This window comes from Neovison vison, chromosome 11 (genome assembly GCF_020171115.1).
Source record: "Neovison vison isolate M4711 chromosome 11, ASM_NN_V1, whole genome shotgun sequence".
NCBI classification, from domain to species: Eukaryota; Metazoa; Chordata; class Mammalia; order Carnivora; family Mustelidae; genus Neogale; species Neogale vison.
In genome coordinates, this window is record NC_058101.1 from 47,974,350 (window position 1) to 47,986,866 (window position 12,517).

General features: G+C 42.0%; 1 protein-coding gene across 1 annotated transcript in view; it reads left to right on the forward strand.

The window, feature by feature from the left end:
* The window catches only part of SEL1L3 (SEL1L family member 3), a 99,992-nt gene that overhangs the window by 22,421 nt on the left and 65,054 nt on the right, over window positions 1-12,517 (forward strand). Inside the window, exons 3-6 of the mRNA XM_044225842.1 lie at window positions 1,206-1,332; window positions 2,950-3,071; window positions 3,458-3,573; window positions 6,158-6,216. Coding sequence (XP_044081777.1) covers window positions 1,206-1,332; window positions 2,950-3,071; window positions 3,458-3,573; window positions 6,158-6,216 — 424 coding nt within the window. The remainder of the gene's footprint in view (window positions 1-1,205; window positions 1,333-2,949; window positions 3,072-3,457; window positions 3,574-6,157; window positions 6,217-12,517) is intronic.

Here is a 12,517-nt window from a genome sequence, read left to right on the forward strand (position 1 = left end):
AAGAAGCCCAGGAAAATAGATGAATTCTACCATTTAATCACAGACATTTAAACCAAAGAGCATTTTAAGAAAGTGAAAAAGGTTCTTTATTCCTCAGTTGAGCTCAGTGATTTTTTTTTTCCTTTGAAGGGGGATGGGTATGGAAAATAAAAATATATATATATATATATATATATATCATTCTGGCCTCCTTTAAAGCAGTAGATATTAAATATAGATGAGATAAGTCAGTTCTCCTTTTAAGACTTATTAAGGACACCCTATCTTCTCTAGGGCCACAGAATTCTCCCACATTTGCTAAATAAAGTGGAAGGCTCCCTAGTTTTAAGGGGTTTGGTTCGTCATTTTGCCTAGGGTAGTATGGGGAGTATACTGGAAAGTGCACAGAAGGAAAAAATACCTGTGCACTTCTAAAAGCATGGATTCTGAAACCAAACTGCCTGAGTTTGAGTCCCAGCTCCATCTCTTATTACTTAATCTTCTCTAGGGCTCGGTTTTCTCATCAGTTGAATGGGGATAATAATAGCACCCATTTCATAGATGGTTGTGAAATTAAGTGAGATTGCTCCTGGAATGGTAGGCTTAGCACATTGCGTGGCATATTCTGTGTTATATAAACATTAGCTACCATTTTGGCAGCTATGCCTCCATTTCCTCATCTGCAGAATGGGGATAATAATGAGGATGAGAATGACGATTACGTGACTCTCTTTCTAGCTAGCTAAATGAGATATAGATCTATTTATAGCAGTGTGGATGGCATGGAGGGCTACTCACATGGTAACTGTTACTATTGTTGCACAAATTGTGAATGTTTTTCTTAGCCCTGGAAGGGCAGCATGTGAAATGGTTAAGAACCTAGAACTGGAGCTTGGACGTCAAATCTGGCTCTACTGTCATTAGCTGTGACCTCATGAGAGTTAGTTATCTTACCTCTAAGCTTCGGGCTTTTCATCTGTAGATTGGGACTCACACTACAATCTCCTTTACAGGGTTGCCGTGAACACGGATTGAGACAGCTCTCTATAAAGGGCTTAGCAGGCACTCGGCATATCATCAGTGTTCAGTAAACATTTGCTAATATTTTCAGACGCTTTCTTGTAACTGTTTGATGGGAGTTAGGCAGAGGGTTCCGGTAAAAATGTGATTTGGGAAGCAGCGCTTTTCTGGAGATAACTGAAAGGCAGCTGTCTTGCTGTTCGCAGATGTGGTCACCCTCCTGGGCTTTCTCTATGCCTCCAGTGGAGAAAACACAGGCATTGTGAAGAAGTTCCCGAGGTTTCACAACCGAGAGCTGGAGGCCACCCGACGTCAGCGGATAGATTACCCCGTGTAAGAATGGGCGGATGATGGGGTCTGGTGGGGCGTCCTCTGTTTAATCTGAAGACAAGGCAGGCTCGTGGAATCCCTTAGGAGGTCACACCTTGGTAATATGTTTCGGGAAAATGTGGAGATCCACACAGTTTGGACAGAATTTTTGGCCCAAAGCGTTCTTGAATTATTCTTGCCACTAGCAGTCCTCAGTTGGTCCCAGGAATGACACGAACAGGGGAGCAAATTGTGGGAGCCTGAGGCCTCGCAAGCTTTCGCGTCCAGCCCGCCACAGCCAGCGCCCACTGCTGCCTTCACTTTGCTCTTTTGGTCTTGAAAGATTGGATGAGCTGCTTGAAATCTCCCAACTTCTGATCTCCTCCATTGATTTCAGCAAAACCCAGATATATATATTTTTTCCTTCTGCTGAATTGAAGATGCTGAAAACAGTTCCTGGTTCACCTCAGACTGGATGGATTTAGCAGAGTGATTTAATTCTTCCCATGCTGCTGGCTGTAGAAAGATCTTGAGTCACTTTACCGAGCGTATGTTCTTGCTAAGCTTCCTTGTAATAACTTATCTTCATGAGCTTGCTCAGCTGGGTGGGTCTGGAGGGAGCTGTGTGGCACCATCTGTTTGCGTATCTTACCAACTGATTCTGAGGCCAGATTAGAAAGCCCAGAAAATTCTAAAGGACTTGTTTGGATATATCCCCAAAGAACCTGGGGCCACGGCCACATTAAGCCAAACTGTGAATTGTTTACTGGGGTCATGGTGAGAACTCTGTGCATTTGTTTTGACCTTGATTCCTATTTTGCCTGCAAAATGCAATTACTCCCAGCTCCCCATCTTGGAACTGCTGGTCACTAAGACAATGTGTGGTGTCAAGCAAGTGTTGAGCTAATATTTGCTGAGTGACGGATGGATCACACATCTTGGCTAAATGTGTCCTAGTTAAGTTGACTACTGTTATTTTATTCTCACCCCACAAATCACAGATGTACAATACGTTTTTTCAACTAAAATAGCCCCGGTCCAGAAATGGAACAATTAGATTTGTTGTTCCATATGGGTCAGCCGGAACTGTGATCCTGAACAACCTAATGTATGCATTAAAATAGTATCTACGTGTCCCAATTAACATATAGCGATGCCATTTGCAGATTACGACACTTTTCTACCTTAAGGCTTTTATCTTGGAAGGGAACAAAATTGCTCAAAAAAGCCTAATTATGTTTTTTTCTTTTAATCATTGAAATTAGCATAGTTTCTTATCAGATCACCTCTTACTAAAATCCAGATTTTTATTTTATGTCTGACTTTCTAAACCTTAATCAAGAATTTAGATGGCAAGCATGTGAGGTTCTCCAAAAGGCACAGAAACAGAGTTTTTGGTGCAAGGCACAATATCTGCTAGTTTTGTACAATGATCTTTAACTCCTGTCTTTCGCAGTTTCAATAACTACCTCCTTTGTCTCAAAAATCAAGCTTTGCAAGCTGATCTCCCATGATGAACATGAAGGCAAATTCATCCCTTCATTGGAAAGAAAGCAATTTACTTGGTCATTGTTAACTATAATTACCTGTTCTTGGATGATATCAATCTGCAGATTTTTTTTTCTCTCCTCACTCTTGTAGGTTTACTGTTTCATTGTGGCTTTATTTACTCCATTATTGCAAGGCCAATCTCTGTGGGATTCTGTACTTTGTTGATTCTAATGAGATGTATGGCACACCGTCTGTATTTCTTACTGAAGAGGGTGAGTATGAAATGGAACATTTAAACTGATAAACTGATATCGTGGTTTCCTCATGCTCTCTTGGCAGGTGTGTCAGGAATTAAGGAAGATACTGTCAACGTGGCGATTCAGTGAGAGTGATGATTTTCAAATGCAGCTTCCCAGGAATGTCTTTTTCTCCTGGAAGCTTAAAACACATGTCTTCTTTACAAAGGAATTCACTTGTGTGGTCTTTTGTTTGCTTTGTTCGTGTTTGCAGGGAGAAGGCCCATGTTCTGACTATAGAGCTCCTTAGGCCAATTGTTGAAAACATGTAATCACTTCATGCCTTCCTAAGTTTTTGTTTTGTTTGTGTGTTTGTTTGTTTGTTTTTTGGTCATTTCTCACAAGTTTAATTTTCCTTGTAGGCCACTTGCATATTCAGATGCATCTTGTCAAAGGAGAAGATCTTGCCGTGAAAACGAAATTCACCATGCCTCTGAAGGAGTGGTTTCGACTGGATATCTCTTTTAATGGAGGCCAGGTATCTGTGTGCACGCTCCGTGAAACCCTTCATATTAGGCACTGCAGTAAAGGCAGGGAGGAGGGATGTCTGCGGGAGCAAATGTGTGCTAAAGGATAAGCTCTTTACAGCTCTACACGTCTCCGATCAAACTTTTATAGATGGAAGTTTATTTTATTTTTTTTCTGATTTTGATAAAATCCCATCCCATTTAATTAACTTCCAAAGTGCTTCTTTCGACCATATTGTGAATGAGTAAATAATATAGTTGCTCTATGTCCACAATTATCTGAGCAATTCAGTTTTTGTTTTTTTTTCCCCCATCTCTCAAGGGAGATAGGCTTTGTGGAGATAAATGTTAAAATAACATCGGTCATGTTTATACACTGTTATCAGATCTATGCCTTTTCTTTTTTTTTTTACAGGAAATTTATTAGTTAGTTCAGCCAAGAAGTGGTTTGACTGTTTTTGGCAGTTACACAAGTGCTGACGTTTGGCATTAAACAAATAATAACCAGCAAACCTAAGTGTTCGTTCTGGTGGGACAGAGGGGGTTTATCTACTGTGTACTATAAAACAGTGCACATAAATGTTTCAAACTCTCATAATGTAGATTTTATGGATTATGGCAAATCTGTTGTTATAATTGAAGACCATTCCATTTCTTGATATACTTGATGCTGATGTGCTACTTTTTTTCTCTCTACTTTACTTCCTCATCAGCTTTTCTTATTGATTTGTGATTTTCCAGTAACAGAAGTGGAAGAGACGTGTTGTTTGTCTCATGTATTAGATAATACACAGGCTTCCCTTGGTGTTTAGGTTCATCACATTTTCTTTTCCCGGGGAGACAAGAAATCAGGTCAATCTTGTTGTCTCCCTAAGAAGAATCTGTAAAAGGTTAGCTGGAATTTTTTTTTGTGTTTGTTGGTTTCCTTAACAATGTGAGGTGACCTAGCTCTGGACTATGGTCCAGCTTTCCATTTATATAAGGATTACGATAGCATTAGAGCTTGGTTGCTGCTTGCTTCTGAGGTGAAGGTCAGCTCAGTACTCTGTGTCAGTTAAATGGGTCTCAAATCATCAGAGCAAATCACAGATTTATTTTGTACCCTATGTATGCAAGGCTCTTTGCTCACGGAGCTTACTGACTGTTTATGGGAGAAGCATTAAGCAGGTGAAGGGATGTCATAAGGAGAGCTTAATTACCAAATGATTCATGTTAACTCAGGGAAGAGAGGTCGCGCTTTACGCTGGCATGCTCGGGGAAGGTTTCACGGAGAAGGTTCTTACAGATTGGGTGGAATTGAGTTGGAGGGGAGGGGAGGGATCATTGTAGCACATCATTGGGGTTATCAGATAAACCAAGTTGGAGCAGAAATCGGCAGCCTGTAGAAAACTAATAGGAGAAAAAAAAATGTCTGTAGGGCCAGAATGTCGGCAATCTTGAATATCAAGAAATCTGGATTTCTATTCCCAAGGTGGCAGGGCATCATGGAAGATTTCTGAGTCAGAGTAGAGCAAATCAAAGTAGTCCTTTAATTAAGGAGATGAATTTAATTTAGCAGAGTACACGATGGGGTAAGGATTAGAAAGACCATATGGGGAGGAAAGAAAAAACAACTAGGGTTGGGTGGTTTTTTTTTTTCTTTTTTAAATTTTTGTTTTTGGTAGACTTTTGCCTTTTGTCTTACTTTATTTTCCATCCTATCTCATCTTCCTAATATATCTGTAAGTCCCCAAAATAGTATTATTGTTTTTCCACATGACATCCGCCACTCTGGTGGGACTGCCATCCTCATTGTTTGGACTAAATGCACCAGGGACTTAAAGCCGGTGGCTGGTTTAGAGAAACAACTGATTGGAGTCATTTTCTTCTCTGAGCCAACATGCTGCATATGGAGAATTGGGTTGGTTTTTATGTGTTAGTTTGTCTGTCATAGACACAGTGTTGTAGCCACACCTCTGAGTCCCTCATTAGCTCAGCACACGTTTCCTAAATCCTTGCTCTGTGCTTGCACTGGATGTTGGGGGCAGAAGGAGCTCCTTAGCTCCAGGGGCTTATGTTGTAGTAGCCGTCCAAGACACATGAAGAATGTGCGACAGCTCACAACATTATCAACAAAAACATTGTCACCGTTGAAACGACAGTGACGATTCTCCACGCTTGAGGAAACAAAGTGGGGGACAGCCATGCGTGAGGAACACTCAGCACCCACTTGTTTCTCCCCCTAAGGCTGTCATGGAATCAAAGGAAAATTTCATAAACCCCTTGTAGTATCTTACGCATTTCCTTCTCTTCCTATGCAACAAACATTTGAGCAGAAGTACACCAAGCAAAACCATGGCTTGTAGCTTGGAAGTATCTGAACCCCACTGGGGGAAACTGTGTGATGGATATGGTTAGATGTGAAGTCATTTGGAGAAATTAAATTTCTTTAATCTTAAAATATACACAGGGCTAGTAATGTATTCATTTTATTTCTGCAGAAATGGATCAGGTGAAAGACTACGCAGCCCATTTTATGCGTAATTAATACCCAGGACTGTATTTATGCTGTGAGGTGTTGGGACCTAACTGATCTTGTGTATTTCTCCCACACAGATTGTAGTCACCACCAGCCTTGGACAGGATTTGAAAAGCTACCATAATCAGACCATTAGGTAAGGGCAATATTTTCTTTTTATTCAGCATGATGTTGGATAAGGATTAGAAAATCTAATAACATTAGCCCTCAACCCTAATGTTCTTCCCACACTTTCTTATTCAGCTCTTGATCATGGACTATGTCGCGTCTGCCCTATAGCTCAGTCTTTGCACTTTTTTTTTCCATCTGCAAACTCCCCTCTCTTCCCCCACAACATTTTTTTCTAAGCAAGAGGAACTATTCCTCTCTCCAGATCTCATTGTGAATTCTTCCTTTCATGTCACTTGATAATTCATTTTCTTTGAAAATTATCTCCTAGGAAGGATTCTGAAAAATAAATAACGTATTAATGCTGCTTATTGAGAATGGTTGGTAACTTTGGCCCTAGTATAAAACATAAAAGCAGACAGTCTTCATATTTATGTTCATAATCTAAATTTGAAATGCATGCAACTATTGATATTGGTGTAACTTTTCATCCTCATGTAACCATTCTCCACAAGAGTTACAGAAACTGAGAACCGGGTCCTTTGCCTTGCATTTCATAATTTTTACATTTGCTTCTACACTCCTGTCTGATAGCGGAATTTCTAGTGGTAGAACCATGGGGCAGCCTCCTTTGGGCACTCAGGATACCTCCACATGGCTAGACCATATATATATTATATATATACATATATGTATATATGTATATATATTATATATGCTATATCTATCTCTCTCTCTCTCTATATATATATACACAGTCAAATGCTTAAGTGTAAAAAAGAGACACAAAAACTACCAGCTTTTATGTATAATTTAGGTATACGTGTATAATACACATGTACCAGCTTTGTCCAGATAATTTAAAAAAATGTATCAGGCACTTTGGCTGGGCATGGGGAAGCTCATGCCTCCCTATTGTAGTTACTTTACTACAACAAGCAAGACGCTGTCTCTCTGAACAGGTTCGTTCACTCAGACTCCTCACACAATCCAGATTTTCTTAGAAACCAATTATTGAAGAAAGGAACACAAGGAGAGGTAGCGACAAGGGAATGGGAGGCCATACACCCTACTTTTCTCCACCACCACCACCACCACCCCCTTCCCTCCCGTCCCGCCATTCCAGTTTACATTTAAGTCAAACTAATGGCTTTTAGGTGCTGGGCCCATAGAACAATTCTTATTTTCATGGCCGGATTAAAGGATTACAGTTATAAGAAAAGGCTAAAGGGGCGTTATTCTTTAGCCTGCAAGGAGAAGGTCAGGGGCGACATTGACAGCTGTCTGGGAACTGAGAGGCTGAGAACAGAGGAGAAGCCTGAACGGGGACCACGTGGACTTAGGCCAGTCAGAAAGAGTTCAATGGACATGAGTTTTGTTGTAGAACAGAGTTCAGAAACAGGAGAGGCCTGGGAGTTTGCTTTGGAGAAACGATGATGCATCTGGTATCCCTGCTCTGCTCAGTGGGCCCCAGAAATTGAGGGTTTGCATTTGGGGATGTGAAGCCTGAACATTTAATACCTTCTCCTTTCTCTCCTGACACCCACCTCTGACCCCAGGACGTTTTTGACAAAAGACTGATTTCATAGGCTCTTTTTAATTCTCTGTGTAAGGGCTTCTTTTCACGGTGCATCCCAGGGACCTAGATGCTGGCCTGAGTGAACTGGAGATGAGAGACGAGAGAACTGTAGAAAGATCACAGGGTGAGCCAGGCCTGGGCCCAGGAGGTGGGGAGGGAGACCCAGGCCTTCCACATAGTATTTAAGGAGGTGCCAAAAAACTCGGTAATTGTATTAGTTTGCTGGGGTTGCCGGAACATAGTACCACAAGCTGAGTGGCTTAAACAGCTGAACATTATTGCCTTACATTTCTAGAAGCTAGAGGTCCAAGATCGAGTGTCGGCAGGGCCGTGCTCTCTCGGAAGGGTCTGGGAAAAGAGCTGACCAACCTCTGAGCCTGCCAGGCCTCTCTCCAGCTTCTGACAACTCTGGGGGCTAGGGCAGCAGGGCCCCAGTCTGCGCCATTTTCCCTGTAAATGTGTGTGTGCGTCCTTCACATTCCGCCTTGTATAAGGACACCAGTCATGCTGGACGAAGGGCCCATTCTGCTAGTGTGGCCTCATCTCAACAAATTACATCAGCAATGGCCCTCTTTCCAAATAAGGTCACATTCCGAGAGTCTGGGCATTCAGACTTTAACATAGGAATCTGGGGTGGGTGGGGGAGGGGGAAGACACCATTTAACTCATAACAGTAATTGTGATAAATAACATTTACTATAATATTGTAAGAAATAAAAAATTAATGTCAGGAATATACAATGAACAAAAAAATGGAAAAGTTTTAAGTAAATACAGAATCCATGTGATCATATAAGATCCAGAGAGGAGGACCAATGTTCAGATACAGACCAATTCAACATTCTTCTTAAAACATTGAACTGATCCCTTACCTGGTAATGGGGCAGTCCGCAGACCCAGGAGTGTCCCTCGCTACCTCCTCAGCTGCCTTTCCTGTACTCCTGGGACCTCACCCATCAATTCAAGAGCTGAAGAGTTAATGTCAGGCCTGCCTGGGATTCCTGTTGTTGGATATTTGGAATCTCATCCATCAGAGAGGTTTTAGAGTGGGCCAAACTCGTGAACTAAACATCAGATATTTCAGATGGTCATGGGTTTACTCCTTGTTGTCATGTAAACATAAGGATAGCTGCTGTCCTGCCAAGGTGGTATGGAAAGATCCATAATTAAGTGCTCAGAAGTGCAGCGCTCCACACAAATGAAAGGCTGTCAGTGGCACTGGGTGGGGGCAGGTAACAACTTCATGCCTGTATAGTGTTTATCCTTCATTCATTTATCCAATATATGCTCATTCATCCAACACCTCGACCACACACCTGACCCAGTGCAGACTCTAGGAATAAAATCATGAACAAAAAGGATACAGGCAGTCCTTACCTTAAGGAAGCTAAAAGAAAGGAAGAAAGAAGGAAGGAAGGAAGGAAGGAAAAGGAAGGAAGGGGAAAGAAAAGAAAAAGAAAGAAAGAAAGGAGGGAAGGAAGAAGGAAAGGAAAGAAAGAGGGAGGGAGGAGAAGGAAGGAATGGGAGGGAGGAAGGGAGGGAGGGAGGAAGGGGCAGGGGAAGGACAGAAGGAAGAAAGGAAGGAAGGAAAGGAAGGGAGGGGAAGGAAGGAAAGGGAAAGAGAAAGAAAGAAAAGAAATGAAAGAAAGAAAGAAAAAAAGAAGGAGGGAGGGAAAGAAAGGAAGAAAAAAAAGAAAAGAAGAGAGAGGGAAGAAGGGAGGGGAAGAAAGGATGGAAGGAAGGAAGGAAGGGGAAAGAAAGGAAGGAAGGAAGGGAGGGAGGGAAAGAAAGGAAGAAAAGAAAAGAAAAGAAAAAAGAAGGGAGAGAGGGAGGGGAAGGAAGGAAAGAGTACCAGTGGGAGAGACAGATCTTAAATTCATAAATAAATATACAATTACAAATCATGATGAATTCTGGAAAGGAATTGAACAGGATAGTTTCAAAGGACACTCAAGAGGGTCAGAATTTACAGCAGATCCCAAAGAAGTGACATTTGAGATGATGATTACTCTAAGGGCAGTGAGGGTCAACCCGTCCGTAGCTTTAGGTTTCCCTTATTAAAGAACTGTGGAGCTGGAGCTGTTTTCTGGTTGTGAGTGAGGTTTATTTAACAACATCAGAGATTCGTTCAGGCTGCTGGAGCCAGGCGGTAATAAACCAAGGTGGTCTCCTATGTCCAGATAAGTGTAAAGATAGTTTGCCAGTGTGCCCAAGGTTTCCAAAAGGGACAGCCTGGGCTTTGGAACTGTCTAGCTCAGCTTTTATGTCCGTGAAATTGATGACCATCAAACAGGGCACAAGCAGTACAAGGAAGCGCTTGCAATCCCTGGCAGCCACGGAGGATTTTAGAGGAGAAAAATGTAGAGGCTCCGAGGTGGATGGAGAGCAGGCTGGAGAGATTTCCTATTTAGCTGTTCCTTTTGGATTTCCAGACCCAGTTCCAAGATGAGGGAGGGCTTTCCTCGTACCCACACCAGGCAATTCTGAGACATCAGCAGGGTATCCAAGAATTCAACTCAAGCCCAACATTGTCCATCTAGAGATAGCATCAGATACCATAGGGGAAGTGTCAGCCCTACAAGACGACCCTCACCCCACTTTGATGCTATCTGCAAGCTTTGGAGATTGGAGCTTCCAATGACCTTCTCCTTAGGTTCTTTTGATTTGCTAGAGCAGCTCCCAGAACTCAGGGAAGTACTTACTTACATTTATTTACCCATTTATTAAAGGATCTGCTATAGAATACTAATCAACAGCCAGGTGAAGAGATACATGGGGTGACGGCTGGGAAAAGGGCACAGAGCTTTCATGCTCTCTCCAGGTGTGTCACGGTCCCTGGCCTCTGTGTGGTCACCAACCTTGAGGTTCTCCCACAGTCCTTTAGGGTTTTTAGAGAGGCATCATTACATAGTCATGGTTGGCTAAGACATTGGCCATTGGCTCGTTCAATCTGCAGCCCTTCTCCCCTCCCTGGAGTTCAGGGAATGGAACTAAAACTTTCAATCCTCTAGTCACCTGGTTGGCCCACCTGGTCCAACTCTGACTTTGGGCAGAGTCACCTTCTTTGATATAACAAAAGGCATCTTTATTACTTTCAAAACTTAGGAGATCCAAGGGTTTGGGGAGCACTGTGAGCCAGGAACTGTGGACAAAGACCAAATACATCTTTTTTTTTTTTTTTTTTTTTAAGATTTATTTATTTTGGAGAAAGAGAGGGAACATGTGCGTGCACATGCATGGGGGGCAGGGCAGAGGGAAAGAGAGAGAGAGAGAGAGAATCTGAAGCAGGCTCCACACTGAGTGCCTAGCTTGATGCAGGGCTCGATCTCACAACCCTGAGATTGTGACCTGAGCTGAAATCGAGAGTGGGAAGCTTAAACGACTGAATCACCCACGTGCCCCCAAATATTTATTTCTTATAAACCACAATGTTGCAGTTATATTATGATAATGATTAAAAAGAAGACAAAAATTACAGTCCAGAACCAGGGGGACCAAGTAATTTATTAATTAGTTGAAAAATTCAGTTAAAGCAAAGATCCATTTTAAAAGATACCATAACCATTTTATTTTAATTAGAAAAACCCGGAAATGTACTTTCATCCACAGTCTTTCCAGATAGGGCCTTTCTTTTGTTCCAAATCTACCAATTGAAGTTCTCTGTGGTCTTCCTTGCATAAACGGCACCCAATTCCCATTTCTTACAAACAGAAAGAGAACAAAGACACTCATGAAACTACCAAAACCAAGATACGTCTAGATTTCTTCCATTATTTTTTTTTCTTTTACAGTTGTCCTAATTCCACACTTTTAAAGCAACCGTTCTTTTCTGTGTCAACCCAAAATATTGAACTTAATCGTTACAGAGTGAACAATCCTTTCTTCCTGATCCATATTTTATTGAATGACATCATAGTTCATTAATCTGTATAATTACAATGACCATACAATTGGCACTGTCAGGTTTGTGAATAGACACTTCGCATTCTTACTAAGTTTGCATTCCTGTAGTGGATTGGGGTTAATAATTATAACCGTAGTTACCAGTTATGGGGCCTATTTTGTGCCAGGCACTGTTCTAAATGCTCTGTTTAAATATCAGTTTATTTAATCCTCACAACAGTCCAGTAGGTAGGTACTATAGTCATTTTATTCAAACGACGGGAAGACTAAGGCTCCTCCGGAGAGTGGGCTCTGACGGGCCGAGCATCCAGCACGTTGCAGGGATAGCCAGCAGGGGCGCTGGTGAGCTGGTTGAGTTCTGTTAAGAGCGCTTCTGTTGTAGAAGCCTTGCGTTTTGTATCCATCAAGAGCCAGGTATTAGTGGTGACGGTGGCTGAAATGTTAAATCTTTCTACGGTCTTGAAAAACAAAATCAATTCACAGCTCTCAGAGATAATAACTTTGTGGTCCCTGTGGAAAATGAAGAGAAGGACCGTCAAGCCTGAGATTCTGAAAAGAAAAATATCGGGAGAAGAAGCTCTCCTTTTCCATTTTAGCCGCATTCGTGTAAAGCTAATTTCTAAGCGTTCATTTCTGCTGCCTTCTGTTGATGTTGTCAGAGTCTCATTCCTTCTCCCTTTCGTCTTCCTCTCCAGCCGGGTGAACCTGCTACAGTTCGGGTTCCTTGGTAACTGTCAGTACATCCCCCCTCTCTTGGGATAACCCCAGGTTGCTTGGCTTTTCTGATCTAACTGCTGGTATCTCCCTCCATCCCTGTTGGCATCACCCTGGCCCATTGCTCTCACGA